Here is a 17,614-nt window from a genome sequence, read left to right on the forward strand (position 1 = left end):
CTGCTTCTCGCTTCTTTTGAAAGCAGTAAGCAACTTGATAAGTTAGTAACTTGACAGAAATAGCGTAATATTTATTTCAGTTTTCGATCTAATATCCAGGTTCACAGACCCCCCCCTATGTGCTATTCGTTGTGAAGCTGTCGAGTCACAGAGTCAGGCCCCTCAGGCATGAAACCACTTTGTTGTTCCAGTTAACACAGACGAGGATTTGCCTCTAATTAAACACTTGAGAGAGCAAGGTGAGTGTGAGTGCATCCCAGGAGACTGGTAGAGACTGGATTAGCCTACCTGCTTATAAGGCCACATCTCCTGTTGCAGATAAAGATACTACACTACAGGGTTTCATTACAGAATCACATAAGTATTAAGCCTTTTAACTGCGCAGGCCAGTCCACTAAAAACAACCAAAAAGCACATTATTTATTTATTTATATATGTTGGATCTTTTCTCGCACATGCAGTATTAGCCCACCCAGAATTAAATTCTGGGAACCCATTTGTGGGTTGGAGGAACTGACTGTTCACTCTACTGCAGCATTATCGTGATGAGGAAGTGGTTTATTATCACCATTATCATAGCCCCCCTCTGAATGCCACAATATATGTGCCTGCATCTCCTTTCACCTAATAGGCTCTGCATAGATGACTCATTTTGAAAGCATAATACAATGTGCTAAATGTCAAAGGGGGAGAATGCTTTTTGAAGGCGACTAAGAAATATATTTAAATAACTTATTGAACAAGAGGCAGCCAAATTTGAAATGGTATTTGTCTATGGGTTTATGCATAGCTTTTGTTCCATTTTATTTCAAACCTAAAACAGTAAGAATCAGTAGATTACATTATTTCTTAATATTTAAAGTACGTACGTTTTAAGCAAAATGTAGCAGGAGAATGTTAAATTGATTTAATTTGTGTGAACACTATGGACGTTTCTGGTGAGCAACACCACACTAAAAAAGAATGCCATTTTGTGTGTCTTCTCTGGGACAGCACACATTTGTGTTACTTTTCAACACAGCATGAAGGAATGACAATACATTTAAACACAACATACGCTGTTTTTAACATATCTTATGTTTAGAAGTAACACAAATGCGTGAGACAGTGACATCTTTTTTAAAACGGCATACATTATCACATGAATACAATACATTTTTTGCTCTTAAATGTCAACCAGCCATGTTGTTATTATCATTTTTTTTTTTTTTTTTTTAACAATTTGCAGCGTTTGCCTTGACAGTATGCTGCATCTGTCCCGATCATCAGTATTTTTCCTATTGACAGGTCCACCCACTGATTGCCAGTCTGCGTTACCCGAAGACCAGATCACTTTCCAGGAAGTTCTCTCCAGAAGCGATGACCCCACTCTAGGAACGGCCTGCCAAACAATTTGGTTCACTTTTCCGCCGGTTTACTTACCTGGAACCAATGAGGCGTTTTCAAGCCCTCATAGCTATGGTTCTCCTCAGCAGTTTAGCCCTGATCTTCTTCTACTCCACTCTGAACCTACAGACCACCTATAGTCGTAGGGCTTTGCCGGAAGACATCCCGAAGCATACCACCCTGCCGGCCCGTGACAGCGACGTTACACCCCAAGGCCCCCCGTTAGACTCCGAGCAGGACAGCACCGCCACCCCTCACCGTGATGTCTACAATGTGTCTGTTTCTGCCGGCTTCAGACAGGCCGTCCCTCAGAACGGAGCTTACTGGAACCGCCTGCTGCACTCCATCCTCAGGCGGCTGGACAAGGGGGATTATACCTTCAGACGTGGCGCGAGTTGGTCTCAGTGCATGGAGACGAATCAAGAGCTTCTGCAAACAAATGTGCACGACTTCACCTCCTACCCCATGTTGCACCAGGACTTTTTGCGAGCCATGAACTGCAGATTTCCTCCGACCCTGATTGACCAACCCAACAAGTGCACATCCAGCGAAGGCGAGGCAGACAACCAGACCTTCCTCCTTTTTGCTATCAAGTCAAATCCTAGGAACTTTGTGCGGAGACAGGCGGTGCGGGAGACTTGGGCGAGAGAAGGGGTGCATCAGAGTGGACTGAGAGTGCGCACGGTGTTTCTCCTGGGTAGCTTAACACTGGATGATCCTGATCTCGGCCCGCTGCTGTCGTTTGAAGCAAAGCAGTTCGGAGACCTCCTTCAGTGGGACTTCCACGAATCCCTTTGGAATCTGACACTCAAACTGAACGTGTTCCTCGGATGGTCGCTGAGAAACTGTCCTCACGCCTCCTTCGTCTTCAGCGGGGACGATGACGTATTTGTCAACACACCTGTGATCCTCAGCTACCTGCAGTCTCTGGAGCCTTCGAAGGCCTCTCAGTCCTACGTTGGACACGTCATCAGCACGGCCTCTCCCGTCAGGGACCCCAAAAGCAAATACTACGTTCCCATGAGTTTCTATGATGGCCCATACCCTGCTTATGCTGGCGGAGGCGGTCTCCTCATCTCGGGAGCGTTGCTGCAACCCCTGTATCACATCACCTATGTCATCCCCTTCTTCCCCATTGATGATGTCTACACAGGTATGTGCTTCAAGGCTCTGGGAATATCTCCTGTGGCACATAAAGGCTTTCAGACCTTTGATGTGCCTGAGCAGGACCGTGAGAACATGTGTGTCCATAAAGATTTGATGCTGATTCACCAGCGCACCCCGGAGCAGATTAAGAGGCTGTGGAAGGGCATTCACAGCCCCTTGTTAACATGCTGAGCTGACTTGGGCAACAGGACTGTTAAGCAAAGCATGCAGAAATACGTAACGGGTAAAGCTGTCAGTGATGCTGACTGCAGCAATCAAATCTGGGTCTCTACCGCTTCCTCATTTGCCCCCACAGTCCACATCCTGAAAAGGAAGAACGCGTAGCATGAAACACGCAAGCCTGACAAGCTAATGTAAAGCTGTCCTGTTAAGAAATTCTAATAAAAGCCATTGTTCAGTTTTGATTGGGCTGAGCGGCATGTTGTAAAGAGTACAGAGGTCATTTTCAACCTTGCAAAGCGTTCAAGACAGCACCTCCTTTTTCTTACTACAGCCTGAATTTAACCTGAGCCTGTGGATTTTCTACACTTCGACATGAGGACAGTACTTTTTTTTTTTTTTTGTCGTTGCGGTTGGAAATGTTTCAATTCCAAGTCATGTTGAAAACACTTGTTTAGATGTGAGGGGGAAATAGACTGTTGTGATGGACCTCAATTCCTGCCAATATTGTATTTGAATAAAAATAACAATGGAAATGCCAAGTCTTTACTTTATTTGCCTTTCAGACATCAGGTAAAGTTCCATATTTTTTCCACAAAACACCAAACATTTAAATTTACAGGAAGGGTGTACAGTTGACTGATTTTAAACACGTAATGTAACAGCATTACTGTAATGCCAGCAAACAAATCCATCTAAACGTTAGGTGTGTATACTTAAAACCTTTAAAAGGGGTTAATTCTTCTGAAAACATCACGTTTAATCAGACACCTCAACAATACAGAAAGGAAACTGTTAAATACCATAATCACTGAAGAGGACAGCTACTGTAGTTACTCATCTAATTGGACCAATGTCCAAGGAGAGGGAACATACACAAAAGTGGTAGAACTTTGAGGCCAGTATTTATTGCTTTAATTGTACATTTAACCTGTGTGCATATGCGTTCAAACTGTACCTGCCTTTTGCTGCATTTGAAAAAGAACCTAGATGATCCTGATATGGGAAATATACGATAATCACAACTGTCTAGCGTTTACAGAAGAGTGTCATTCTCTTAACGTAAGGCACAAAACCCAGAGGCGTGTAGTAGAATTTTTGAAGAATGTCACCATCACCTTGCCCTCCATATTGTGCAGAAAAGATGATTGGTGTCATATCAAAACTATATATCTATGCATACAGTAAAAGGTGTGCAACAGTCTATCCAAATCCCAAGACTCTCTCACCCACTCCCGTGTCTGTGCACCAGATTCGCTCCATCCTCATGGTGCAATTATTTATCATACAGGTCGAGTGGGTAGTGCTCTTTGTACTGCTGCACGTGCCTCCACATAGATTCTTTCTGCTTGTTCAGGCCGGGTGTCATCTCCTGGTACACGTCGGAGAAGAGCAGGTCGGGCTTGGGCTTCTGGCGCTTCTCGGCCCTCTCGAACGCCTCCATAACCACCTTGCGGGACTGCTTCCTCCAGCTCCTCTCGTCGTCCTCGCTCCACCAGCTGCGGGCGGTCATGTAGTGTCTCAGCCTGGAGATGGGATGGTCCTGCTTGTCCCAGTAGTTCACCTCATCCACCGAACGGTAAGCGGAGCTGTCGTCACTGGTGCTGTGGTGGCCGATTCTGAAGAACGGACGGCATTCAAGTTAATCACTGTATAGTTAATAGAAGGCAGGACGGAAAATCAGTGTTGCAAACAACTGCGTTAATGACCAACAGAGGACTTTGATCAAACTAGGTCAATATGTTTCTATGTTACTTAGGGCTGCAACTAATGATTATTTTCATTGTCGATTATTTTCTTGATTAATCAATTAGTTGTTTGGTCTATAAAATGTCAGAAAATGGTGAAAAATGTCGATCAGTGTTTCCCAAAGCCCAAGATGACGTCCTCAAATGTCTTGTTTTGTCCACAACCCAAAGACATTCAGTTTACTGTCATAGAGGAGTAAAGAAACCAGAAAATATTAACATTTAAAAGCTGGAATCAGAGAATTTTGACTTATTTTTCTTAAAAAAATTACTCAAACCGATAAATCGATTATCAAAATAGTTGGCAATTAATTTAATAGTTGACAACTAATCGATTAATCGTTGCAGCTCTAATGTTACTCTTTGTACTAGTAAAAATGGCATATACCTGCAAGCTCTACCTACAACAGAAGGCTTTGAGTTATGCACGGCCCTAATGTAATGACATTCAGAAAGTTTTGGCCATCCTGTGCTCAAGCAGATTCAGATGCACTTAGTGTGCAATCACACTTCCAGTTTTTGTTTTCTTTGGTCTGACCATTAGCGGACAAAAATGCTTTGTTGCATTTTTGTGTTTGGTTAATTTAGGTTCATACTGTCCTATTCCAAGTGAACCAGGGCTTGGAAACAAAAGTCACATGGAGACACAAGTGGCTCGTTTATTGGACAGAGTTTTGGTAACCTGTCATTCTGCCAGGTTAGACATTTTGGCAGGAAATCTGACTCCAGTCCCTGTAACTTAAGCTAAGCTTGATGGACTTGTCTGGGCTGTTTGCTGTAATTTACCTTCTCCAGTGTGCAGACGAGTTATGAGGAAACAACTGAATATGAGCATCAGTCCAGATTGTGGGTTGCCCTCGGCTGGTTTTGTAATGCAAGACTTTCCATGCATGAGGAACTGCTGGCTTTCAGATGTCAACATCAGTCCCCTTATAAGTAAAACCTTGAATTGTGGGTCGTTTCCTGTAGATGGTTCAGATTATGTTCCAACCCCTAACGAACTGAATCACAGTTTGCTTGGTGAAGAACAGAGACCTGTGTTTTGAGGTGGTGTCATTGTGGTTATTTGGTGCGCACGGCAGTACAAATGGCATTGTTCTCACTTGCCTTAACGAACTGAAGTTAAGAAATGTACGCTCCAAAGCTAAAATAAACCACTCCAAACATGCCTGGTGTGAACCCAGTCTGAGAAAGTCATTGGGACCACGACATCAAAACTTCACATAGACAATCTTACCTTTCTACCTGCTTTTAAGTTTGACGCTTTATTTCAATGCAGCATTTTTTCTTCTCCGGATACAAAGCTCAATATGTCCAAGTAAAAACACTCTGCAGAGTGCATTGTTATTAACTGCACAACTTGGACAGTATCATGCACCATGGCCAGTTGCCAAAGATAGATACAAAAAAAAAAACCAGTGCTGCAACTTTATCTGTGCCAGACTAACATTATTTTCTCTTTGCTTACTATTCTTCTAATAAGCAACTTTTTTGCCTCATAGTTTAAATATTCAATGGTATCTCAAAACCAAAATGCTGCACCCTAAACACCAAGGCACTTTGATGCTCTATCTATTGCTATAACTGATACAGTATGTGCTCAAAATAATTTTTTTATGTTATAACTTTACCTACAGCAGTGCAGCTTTACTAGTATTTGAGGGTTGTGTTGTGCCCTTTGCAGTTAACCCACAAGGAATGAATGTTGCACAAACCAAACTGCTTCTGCAAGCTATATCTTGTAACTATAATAGTTGCTTAACAGAGTTACTTCTTACATTCATACACAGTGTTTAACTGCAGCAGATCAAGTTCACATAGTAATTGATGCCAAGTGCATTAGTGGATGGTTCATTGGAATACTAGTAGTTAATTATTTATAATGGTGATAAAAACACTACGTCAAAGTCATGCAGTTGCCTGAATTTGTTAACACCCTTAAACACCAAACTGCTTGGCTAGTTTTATCTCTGAACTAATATTGTCACTGAACAGAATATTTTTTTATGCCAATCATGGCATAATAAAGAAATATACTGTAAATCAGATGATGATCATGCTGTCCTTATTGCCCAGACCTTGGTTGCTGCTTTAAGCTAGGAACATAGACTATGAAAGGATTGGACATTATACACTTAATGACTGGCTTTTGCAGATTTTTCCCCCCCCAATCCTGTGACGAGTTGGATTTGGGAATCACAGACTCCCCGAGTTCTAGCACCACGCAGCCACCCCCAAATCTCAAGACTGAAAAATCAGTTGTGACAGTCAAACCTTAGCTATAATCAGCCTACATGTTGTGTCACGTGGCCTGAAAATGCAGACGGTCATTCACAATAATCACTCAAACATCAGCTAACCTGTAGGTCATCGCCTCAATGAGGAAGGGCTGGTTCTCGGCCACGGCTCGGCGGCGCGCTTCTTTTGTGGCGTTGTACACAGCAAACACATCGTTACCATCGACACGGATCGACATCATGCCATAGCCTGGACCTCGAGCAGCTGTTTAACCAGGGAGAGAATGGTGTGTTCATATGGGCAGCATGTTCTCTCAATCATATATACTGCAGAAAACAATAATACCAAGGCCTCTCTTACCGATGCCGTCTCCTCTGTACTGCTCGTTAGTGGGGGTAGAGATGGCATAACCGTTATTACGACAGAAGAATATCAGCGGGCACTCAAGGGTGGCAGAGAAGTTGAAGCCGGCATGGGCATCCCCTTCGCTGGCTGCTCCCTCTCCGAAATAGCAGATAACAGCGCGGTTCATGTTCTCTCTCTTCAGTGCATACGCCGCTCCAGCCGCTAAAACAGAAACAGACATACAGTACATCACATATGGATGTATTGTTACGGTGGTATATACTTACAGACTGGAGAGGTTAACACACAGGTGTATACTTTGTAGTTGTCAAGGTTAGGGATAAGATGGAGAGGAAGAAGTAACAGTATTAATTCAACTTATATACATATAGCACTTATCTAAAAACAAGTTTACAAGGTGCTTTACAAAACAAAAATGGTAAAGCATATGAATATACATTACATGTGAGACTTAAGCTCACCCTGGGGGATCTGTGTGGCCAGAGGAGAAGAGATGGTGACAAAGTTGAGGTCCTTGGAGCCGTAGTGGACGGGCATCTGCCGGCCCTTGCCGAGGTCGTCAGCGTTGGCGTAGCACTGAGCCATGAACAAATCCAGCGGAAAACCACGGTACATCAGCACTCCTACAGGGCAGCACAAAAACATTTAATATTTATTATAACAATAATACTGAGATTTTTTGTAATCTATGGCGTTTATTATTATGGTTATAATATTAATAATCATTTTAATTAGGGCTGAAAGACAAAACATTTAATTGTGATTATTTGACAGAATATTGCAATTGTGATTTAAACTGTGATTCATATCACTGCATGTTTTTCTTGTCATTAATTTTTTGGAACTTTAAAATTGTTTAAAGAAAAGTTATTGTGTTAAAAAGGGACGATGAAAGGTTTTCACCAATATTGTGCTTGATTCATGGACCAATGATTACCCGCAGCACTAAAATACCTTGTTCAGAAATCCATTTTGGATGCCCCTCTCTCTTAATTAATTGCAGCCTCTGGAAATTGCAGAAGTTCATATTGTGCTTTCGATTTTTTCCAACTAATTGTTCAGCTCTAATTTTAATCATCAGAAATTTTTCAAAACAATGTTACAGAGTGCTATTTTGAAACAACTGTATTTGATACAGTTGAGATAACAACAGTCATGACAATACATAATCATTATGACAAAATTGTTCAGTATAAAATTTATACAAAAGTAAGTGTTTAAAGGGATTTGTGAGCTTCCATATAAAATGACAATATGTTTACAGATCAGAAACATAATGCTGTGCAATCCACCAACAACCACCTGCCGTCTGATCCTTACCAGCTTCTCTGTATTGACCAAACACCAGGTCACTTGGGTCGAGAGCAGCAGCACTACCGATGTGAGTCCCCTCTTCACCGTAATTGGTCATGTAGAAGGAGATCCGACCCTTTAACAGAAAACAAATTAACATTTCCTCACGCTGTGCTCTGCTGTCCACGGTTATACCAGGAGGACATAGCTGAGAAGTCTTACCTGTCTCTGAGACTCATACAGAATCCGATCCATTGTGTTGAGCATAGTCATCTTCTGGTAGAAGTTTAACACAGTCTCTTTGGAGAGCTGAGCAGGAGAGAAATAGCCATATGTCCTGATATTAAGGTCAAACAAATGGATTCAAAGCATGAAATGTTATACAATGGCTTCAATGGTTTAGGAGTGGAGGTTATAGTGCCACTATATACCAGCCCGCTGTACCTGTGGGTCTTCAGAGGGGTTGATGATCTGGCCCTGCCGGTCCATCACCCGGTACACTGGGATCCCAGCGATGACATTGGGCTGGATGAACTCAAGTTGATCCACAAACTCAGCCGAGGCTCCAGGGAACTGAGGCTTTTCCATGGACGAGTCAAAGGGCTGCTGTCGGTGCGCCGCCTGAAACGGTCAATATAAACATAACACTGATGATGACGACATCACAGTGCAGTGGCAAGGACAGACAGAGGCCCATTCTAAAATAGACACAGCATAGCAAGATTCAACTTTCTCTTAATAATGACATCGAGAAGAAAGACACGGAGCTTATCAGTTGAGTGAATGAGAGACTGACATTGTGGATACTGTGACTTTACCCAGGGTGATTTTACGGGACGGTGGCCAACTTATCTGTTTTGGAAATGTTGCCAAAACAATTACTAAAACGCATCTGACTTTAAACGATCAATCAGATGCTGAGCCCACGAAAAATTGTTTTACCATCTCCAAATATGACATATGTTTATCTATATTTGACTTCAAGTTGAAGACAGAAGTGTTGTCCGCACACCCCTTCGTTCGACCAATCGGGATGTTGCTAAGTAGCTAAGGCATGATGTTAGCTTGCTAACATGAACTGCCTTTGAAAAATAAAGTCACAACACACGCTAGGTGCAACAAAAGCAGTCCTTAGTTGGTCATTAATAGCGAGACCATGATTTAATTCTGAAACACTTCACAATAACTAAATAATAATGATGGGACACTGGGTTAGATAAACTGGATATAACGTTAGCTTCAGCTAGGCAGCTAGCAAGCTAACAAGCTAACGCGATAACTGAAAAAGTCAAGCGACCTTTTCATGATTTTCTTTAGCTAGCTAGCTGCTTATTGTTACCCGTTGAGAAGAATGCATACTGTAACTCACATTGACTCTGAAGGTCCTCTGTTGAAGCAGCCTGGACGCCTTCAGTCCTGTCCGTTGACGAATTGCATGGAAGCATATTCCATACATTTTGTTCATACTGCTCACAGCCGTCATCTGTCAGCCCGACTCGTTGCTGTTTCTGGACAGTTAGCTTGTCAGTAGTGCTGCAGTACAGCTGGTAAAATCGTGCAAAACACACAGAACACAAACAACAAGCGGTTGACCTTCTTCCCTGTAGATCTGCAGCACTGCAATCCCCACACACAACCACACTTGTCAGTTCGTGGAGTTCACCACTCACCAGGGTTAAGCCGACCAGAATCAACAACAGGACCTCCGGTGAAAACCTTCAAAATAAAACTCAAATAGACAAACTGCCAAAGAGAAAATAAATAATGTATTAAAAGATATTATATTTTTAGCCTCCAATTTACCCATCCATAAGGCACTCTTTCATAACGAAATACCCTGAACTATAACACAATATTAGTACCCTATCCATTAATTATATACAGCTATACACACAGTATTCAGTGCAATGATTCAACCGAATATTTACATATGATTTTTTGTTCTGTTCTTGCCACTAAAGCATATAGTGGAAGGTAAACCCCAACAATATGATAATACAATAATATAACCAAAAATATAATACTTCCATTGATAAAGCATCCTAAACCCAGCTAACCCACCTATTTTTTTTTCATTTATTTAATAATTTATTCATTTATATTGGTGGTTGTGATGCCTTATGATGATCCCTGACTGGAGGTCATGGTTTACCCACCTTTTTAATTTAAAGTTTTATACTTTTATTTTGAAGGGAGACGCGTCTAACTTCCGGTATAACTGTGTCTGATACAATGTAAAAAAAAAAAGTATAATACTTCCTTGTCTGACTGGTTTGAGCCGTGGAAGTTTTATATTATGCTGCATTCAAAGACTGCAATCCGGCTTTTGATATTTGTATTTGAAGCCGTCTAACATGTTTTCTGTAGACTTTTGGTTCCTTATCAGTTTTTCCACTGAACACAGCACACTTAATCGGTTCATGTTTTACAGAATACCAAACACTGCAATGTCAACCACAATGAAACAACCCAGCCAGTAGAAAAAGTAAATAGGGGCTTTGGTTATCAAACCAGCTTAAAATCCTGACACTGTTGCTATAGCCGGTGCTCCCTATAGGCTGAACAGGCAAATGCCAAGGGCCTCATGCATCCTTTAATTTATTTTTTCAACTTTCTTACCAGTCTTACCATTCTTATTGGATACATTCTGTGCCAGTGATCATAAAACCAATCAAAAGCTCTGATTCAGGGGAGGCCCCCCCTCCTCCAGCAAGAGATGGATCTTATTGGCTGAGGCCCTTGGAAGCCCTCATTTTAAGCTCATGTTCACACAAGGGGAGAGGCACATTCACCTTTGAATTTATTACATTTTATTTTGATATTCATGTGCTGTGGTAGTAACAAAAATACAATGCTTTAAACACACTTTGACTCATTTTTTATTGCTTGATGGTGGGTAGGGGGCCTCCACAGAAAATTTTGCCTAGGGCCTCCAGCAGTTTAGAGCCGGCCCTGCTCTTGCTACAGAGTTTCAACACAGTGTTTCTATTGAACTTCTGTTCTATCTTCTACATACTATTATGAGAACACTACGGGAAACTGAAGAAACTGGTGGTTATCATCAAAGCTTATTATCCCTTCTCTACTCCAATACTCCATTAACCTATTATTATCACTACGGTTACTGTAGTAGTAGTAGTAGTAATAGTAGTATTAATGGTGGTAGTTGTATTATTAATATTATTATTAAGTTGATTTGTAAAACACTTAAAAAAAAACAGTGTTTAGAAAGTGCATTAACAATCAAATAAGGCAAACATAAAACTCATAAAATAAATTCAAACAAGTAATACAAGAAGGCAAGAGGGTTTCAATAATAGTAAATAACACGAAGATAAAAGACATCACATAAAAACAAGGATGCAAGGAGCTGCAGTTGGAGCGTTTCGGGATGCACCTTTTTCTACATCGAGGGTGCTGATGTCATCACTAAGCGGCCCCAATCTGCAAAACACATTACGTCATACGCTCGCGTCGCAACTTCACCGAGCAGCACGATGATGGAGGTCTGCGGCGCTTCAAACGTTTCACTGAGGGAGTTTGGCTGCGAACAGAGTTTACTGTCTCGACCCGACGGCTCATCGTCCTTCATCCAAGGTAGTGAGACAGAAAAACACGACTCGAACCAGTCCTTTACGGCATTAGGAGCCGGACTAGTCTGTACTTTATGCCGGGCAACGTCAGCCGAGGCTATTTGCTATGGTGCTTCCATGATTTGCACTCACACAATGCTTTAAATTAATGACAAAATCCTCCGTGCAACAGCAAAAAATTCAGTAAAGACGACCTGGAAGTGAAACGTCAAGCACTGTATGTTTGTTTAAGGGTTTTACCCTTTAGCTGACTGTCTTCAAAGGCAATTTGTAATTCACTGTAACGTAGATGCAGCAACTCCCGAGTTTGGCCTCTTCTTGATGACATCACAGGTTAGGGCTTAGGTTCTCTGTTTTGCTCATTTTCACTCATTTTAAAATATTTGTGTCTAAGTTCTACAGAACCAGATACACCAGACACACCTGGATTTGCATGTAGTGATTTCAAAGTGATTTTGAGTATAAATTTTACAACAATATATGGCAAATCATACATCAACAGTAGTAGGCTCTTTAGAAAACGGAGCACATCATGTAAACAGAATTATAACCAGTAGTCGATTTGAGGAGGGATGCGAGGGGATGCCATCCCCCTTGAAATGAAAATTGTCAAAAATCATCCCCTTTGTAACACTGCCATCCCCCTTTCATCCCTCTTTATGGCACAAAGATATAATTTAATCAAGAAATGTTTAAGCCACTTACTATTGATATTTAATCATTTTAAAGAATATAGCACATCTGGAGTTTACAGCAAATCCGAGGGCGGGGGGTCACACACACCTGCATTGATACGGATGCATGTTTTTTTATTGGTTGATGGCACAGCAAAACCTGCAATGTGGCTATGACACCTTGAGGATATTATTTTGGCTATTATAAATGGGCTGGCGGGCAGGTAGGTCTGCAGGACTACAGGTGTGAGAAACGTCAGGAGTCATAATGATTATTTTGTATAATTTAGCCTACACTGTTTGAAGTGGGGAAAAAGAGAAACACAGATTAAACAGATTAGATAGCTAGTTGACATTTTAACACCAAAATTATATTAATGAAGAAAAAAAAACCATCAGGCCATACATTAGGCTACATTTCATCCTCAGCGGCATGTTGCCAGGCAACAAAATAAATAGGAAGTCAAGATTAACCTAGTTTCAATTGTGTTGTTCAAGTGGCAGGTAGTCACCGTCAAAGGGAGGAAGCCCTCTGTGTGTTGTTCTCACGTAACCCAAATAAAATTTGTCTGAGGATCACAGGACTAGAGCACAAAGGTGTTTACAGCGCTAGTATGTGCTGAATTTTGTGCAGTGACTCCTAATTTGATTACTGCTTTGGGTGGTAATCTATGCTGGGAAAGGAAATGGAACTGCTAAGGCTGAAACAAATGTAAACACACACACGCACGCACACACACACACACACACACACACACACACACACACACACACACACACACCGTAGGGGTACCTTTGTACGAAGTAGTCTATTTGGCCATCATTGAAAAGCTATTGACTAGTCTATATTTTCTACCTAGATGATAGCCAGGAGGATGTTTTAAGAGACGATGCAGCAGAGGCAAAGCAAGCAGGAGATGATGACAAAGCGAGCATGAGTAACTATAAATTTCAAGTTTGGATAAGATAGAAGTGCCATGAGTTGAGTTTACACTTTATTGATCCCTGTGGGGAAATTTGTCCTCTGTATTTGACCCATCCTAACTTTCTGAGAACAGTGCCTTGGTTCAGGGCATTGGCAGGAGCATCTGATACCTAACATCCCTAACCTGCATGTCTTTTGAATTATCATTAGCATTACCTTTGTGCTGTTACAATATAAACAAAAGGGTGAACAGCTGGTCCCCTACCCTCCATGCTGTCGCCACTATCAAATTGTTTGTCTCCATAAGGACCCCACCATCCCCCTTGAAATTTGTGTACAAATCGACTACTGATTATAACATAAATAAATAAATAAATAAAAAATAGAATAAAGTAGCTAAGGGGTCTCTTCTAATAATTTTAAGGCATCAATAATGTTCAGTAGATGTTTTGCTTTTTTCTTTTCCATATACTTAAGTGACTTGCAGTACAGTGATAGTTCTCTCATAAAAACCACCAATAAGGGTTGTGTCTTAATACATTTACATTTATGGATATAAAATTTACCTAAAATAAATAAAGTATTCAACAGAAATTCAGTTTTTTTTATCCTCCATTATGATTCCAAATGTAATATCATTTCTGGTAAAATGGGAGAGAGAAAAGATTTTTGATTCTAGCCAATCATACATATCACACCAGAAAGTATTGCTATGAAGACAGAAGAAAAATAAGTGATCCGTAGTCTCTATTTCTTCATCACAGAATATACAGCTATTGTGATCAAAGTTGAAACTTTGTCTAAGGAGTTCTCCTGAAGGATATATATCGTTAAATACTTTGAAGTGAAGTTCTTTTGCTTTTGGAGGTAAAGGTAAGTTTAAGAAGTTATTACAAAAACACATGTAGCCTGAATGTTTTGTAGTTGTTAAACCCCTGACATCCATTTCATTTCCTCAATGTCAGGCCTGTCATTTTTACGATTTTGCAGTTTTGGCTTAATGGCGATGGAAAGTTGCAAGTGTGTTGAGGAGTCAGGCTTTTTGTTTAACTTCAGTCAGTGAAAATGATTATAACTTGTTCAAAACTTGTTCATTTTGTCAGTTGCCTAATGTGTGGCGGGTCACTGCAGATGAACAAGAATCAAAATACCCGTTGGTTCTACATCATCGTTCACTACCCAAAAAAGTGGAACGTTTATATTTCAAAAAGAATGAATTGTTCATTAATTCTAGGGCTGAACAATTAATCGAAATTTTATCGAAATCGCAATATGGCCTACTGGAATTTTCTAATCGCAGGAGAGGCAATATTTGTTAAAGGCGAAATGTGACAAAATACCATTTTAAATTAACTATTGTCGTGCTGCAGAGATGTCCTGGCCTACACATCATATTCTACAGACTTAAGAAAACATCTTTGTTTGGTACAGATCCCCGCAAAAATCACACCATAATCATTTTAATACATCTTTCAATGAAAATGAGAATAATGATGTACAAATTATCATTCCCTCTAATATCGCAAATCATATCGCAACTGCAATATCAGTCAAAATAATTGCAATTAGATATTTTTTCAAAATCGTTCAGCCCTAATTAATTCCTCTATCACTGTCTGTCTTAAATTATTTGACTTCCTCCTCTCAGTGGTTTCAGTACTCACCTTGTCCCGTTCAGATGCTCCATCTGCAATTTAACGCTACCATGATTCAACTACTTGGAGTTTTTGCTCCATCTAGACTGATTTCCTGTTCTTACTATGGCAATAATTCAATATTATCGTTTATCGTCTTTCAAATGAGGTATGAAACATTTCAAGGAATATTACTTGAAAATGTCAGTTTTGTTTGACATTACATTTAACATTACCATTCAGTTCAATGCAATGAACATCAACTTGATTATTTAACATGTGGTTTTGCATACATGAGCCATATTGTGATATATATATCGATATCGAAGAAAATCCTTATGATTATCGTGTTATTGATTTCAACCATATGACCCAGCCCTAATTCTTACTTGTGTAATTGTGCGTATTTTATTGTATATTTATTTATATATTCAATGCAATAATGCCCTCTTGTGTTTTTTCTGAAGGAGAGACCAGTGTGCTGGCTGGGGTTTACGGACCAGCGGAGGTGAAAATCAGCAAGGAGATCTACGACCGGGCGACCATGGAGGTGGTGGTGCAGCCCAAAGTGGGACTGCCAAGTAAGAGTTTCACCGGAGAAACAATCGTTTCTCCTCGTGCCGCTGCTGAGGTTCATCTGTTTGTTGAGGAGTCCAATGCAGTTTCTGAATTTTGCTGAGTTGGCGTTAACACTCTCTGGGCAGTGCTTCTTGTTCAGTCGATGAGTTTATTTTGTTTCTCTTTTGTAGGGCTGCAACTAACGATTATTTTCATTGTCGATTAATCTGTCGATTATTTTCTCAATTAATCGATTAGTTGTTTGGTCTATAAAATGTCAGAAAATGGTGAAAAATGTGGATCAGTGTTTCCCAAAGCCCAAGATGACGTCCTCAAATGTCTTGTTTTGTCCACAACCCAAAGATATTCAGTTTACTGTCATGGAGGAGTAAAGAAACCAGAAAATATTCACATTTAAAAGCTGGAATCAGAGAATTTTGACTTATTTTTCTTAAAAAATTACTCAAACTGATTCATCGATTATCAAAATAGTTGGCGATTAATTTAATAGTTGACAACTAATCAATTAATCGTTGCAGCTCTATTCTTTTGTTTTATTGCACTTTGTAGCTTTGTTAAGAAAAGCATTTGCATTTTAGTTATTTTTGTTGTCATTTGATTATTCCACATTGTACATTTACGTGGCTCAGAGTGAGGAGGCACGTTCCTAACAGTGCTACTAATGGATATGCATGTATACATAATGCATACAGCAGTGGTTCTCAACGTGGGGTCCGGACACCACCATGGGTCCTTGAGGGGGTTCCAGGGGGTCCCCAGTAAATTGATGAATTGTTATACTTCACCATTATTTAATTTACAAGAAGTTAACACAATGAGATAATGTAGAATAATGACTGTTTTGATCATAGTTTCACTGTTATCTACAGATAGTCATGGAATTCTGGACAAAATCATTATCTAACGAAAAAGTATTTTCAGATTTGGGTCTGAGAGACAAAATCTCATCAAATGGGGGTCCGTGGCTCTAATGTGGACTAAATTAAGGGTCCGTGATATGAAAAAGGTTGAGAATCGCTGCCATACAGTATAATAATCCTGCCGTGTAAAGGCTGTCTTACCCTTACACACCACAAGGGGGAATCGGTTAGCCAGTTTCCCTCCAGTCTGAACCGAGCATGTACAGCATCTCAACCTTTTGTATGTTTTCTGTTTTTTGTTTTGTTTTTTTTTGTTAGGTGTAAGAGAGCGATCACAGGAGCAGTGTGTGCGTGAAACATGCGAGGCGTCTCTGCTCGCCTCCCTCCACCCTCGCTCTTCCCTCACTCTCGTTCTGCAGGTGTTGCACGATGACGGCTCGGTATCCTTTTTTTTTTAGAGAAATGCTGTCTGCAATCTGAGTGCTGTGAAGTTCATGTTCACATCTGAGATAGCGTCCTCCTGGTGTCACTTCCTTATCTGGGTCCCAGCTGTTGGCGTGCTTCTTGAATGCCGCCTGCATGGCTCTCATGGACGCCGGGCCCCCTATGAGCTGCCTGTTCTGCGGAGTGACCTGCGCCATCGACACAGAGGGTCAAATCATCACAGACCCCACTGCAGCTCAGGAAAAGGTATATTGCCTCACTATATAAAGGTGTATTGTGTTGTATTAAAGGAAAAACCCACTCAAAAACACTCCAACACAGCTATAAAACAGCTACTGGCGATGTGTACCGTGCATTTCTGGGTTCTGTTTTGTTCCTTTGGCGGTGTATTTTTCTCTTATTCCCCCCCCCCTGATAACCGGCCAAGCAGAGACAAGGTGACGTCACGCTGAGATATTTCCAGCGCAGCTACAATGGAGTTTGATAGCAGAAAATATATATCGCTCTCTCTCTCTCTCGCTCTCTCTCCACCCACCCACACACGTAAG

The 17,614-nt window shown here is 40.8% G+C and overlaps 3 protein-coding genes across 3 annotated transcripts; 2 read left to right on the plus strand and 1 right to left on the minus strand.

Annotated features, from left to right (window-relative positions):
- Positions 1 to 1,354: 1,354 nt before the first annotated feature.
- b3gnt2l (UDP-GlcNAc:betaGal beta-1,3-N-acetylglucosaminyltransferase 2, like) lies at positions 1,355 to 3,248 on the plus strand. The gene has a single exon (XM_071516489.1). The coding sequence runs from the start codon at positions 1,432 to 1,434 to the stop codon at positions 2,722 to 2,724; it is 1,293 nt and encodes a 430-aa protein (XP_071372590.1). The 5' UTR covers positions 1,355 to 1,431; the 3' UTR covers positions 2,725 to 3,248.
- Positions 3,249 to 3,254: 6 nt separating this feature from the next.
- Positions 3,255 to 10,021, minus strand: LOC139641870 (2-oxoisovalerate dehydrogenase subunit alpha, mitochondrial-like). Its single transcript, XM_071516488.1, has 8 exons — positions 9,727 to 10,021; positions 8,802 to 8,978; positions 8,580 to 8,666; positions 8,385 to 8,493; positions 7,526 to 7,687; positions 7,059 to 7,265; positions 6,821 to 6,962; positions 3,255 to 4,331 (listed from the first exon to the last, which is right to left on the minus strand). Exons 1-8 carry the CDS (start codon positions 9,838 to 9,840, stop codon positions 3,989 to 3,991), a joined length of 1,341 nt encoding a protein of 446 aa, XP_071372589.1. The 5' UTR covers positions 9,841 to 10,021; the 3' UTR covers positions 3,255 to 3,988.
- A 1,812-nt stretch (positions 10,022 to 11,833) lies between these two features.
- Positions 11,834 to 17,312, plus strand: LOC139641867 (exosome complex component RRP46-like; the record flags this gene model as incomplete). Its single annotated transcript, XM_071516484.1, has 4 exons — positions 11,834 to 11,954; positions 15,651 to 15,764; positions 16,941 to 17,062; positions 17,172 to 17,312. Coding segments are annotated over exons 1-4 (477 nt in total), but the record flags the coding sequence as incomplete, so codon positions are not given.
- Positions 17,313 to 17,614: the final 302 nt, after the last annotated feature.

Source organism: Centroberyx affinis, unplaced genomic scaffold (genome assembly GCF_046629955.1).
Source record: "Centroberyx affinis isolate AG114_WGS23_722 - 3 ecotype Tasmania unplaced genomic scaffold, CSIRO-AGI_Caff_v1 ptg000406l_1, whole genome shotgun sequence".
Classification (NCBI taxonomy): domain Eukaryota; kingdom Metazoa; phylum Chordata; class Actinopteri; order Beryciformes; family Berycidae; genus Centroberyx; species Centroberyx affinis.

Bases quoted from the DNA above. Each gene is read 5' to 3' on its own strand.
- LOC139641870 (XM_071516488.1), bottom strand. From the start codon at position 9,840: ATGACGGCTGTGAGCAGTATGAACAAAATGTATGGAATATGCTTCCAT. The intron at 6,963-7,058 runs GTAAGAGAGGCC...CTGGTTAAACAG, and splicing joins GTACAGAGGAGACGGCATCG to CTGCTCGAGGTCCAGGCTAT. The intron at 4,332-6,820 runs GTTAGCTGATGT...TCCGTTCTTCAG, and splicing joins ATTGAGGCGATGACCTACAG to AATCGGCCACCACAGCACCA.
- b3gnt2l (XM_071516489.1), top strand. From the start codon at position 1,432: ATGAGGCGTTTTCAAGCCCTCATAGCTATGGTTCTCCTCAGCAGTTTA.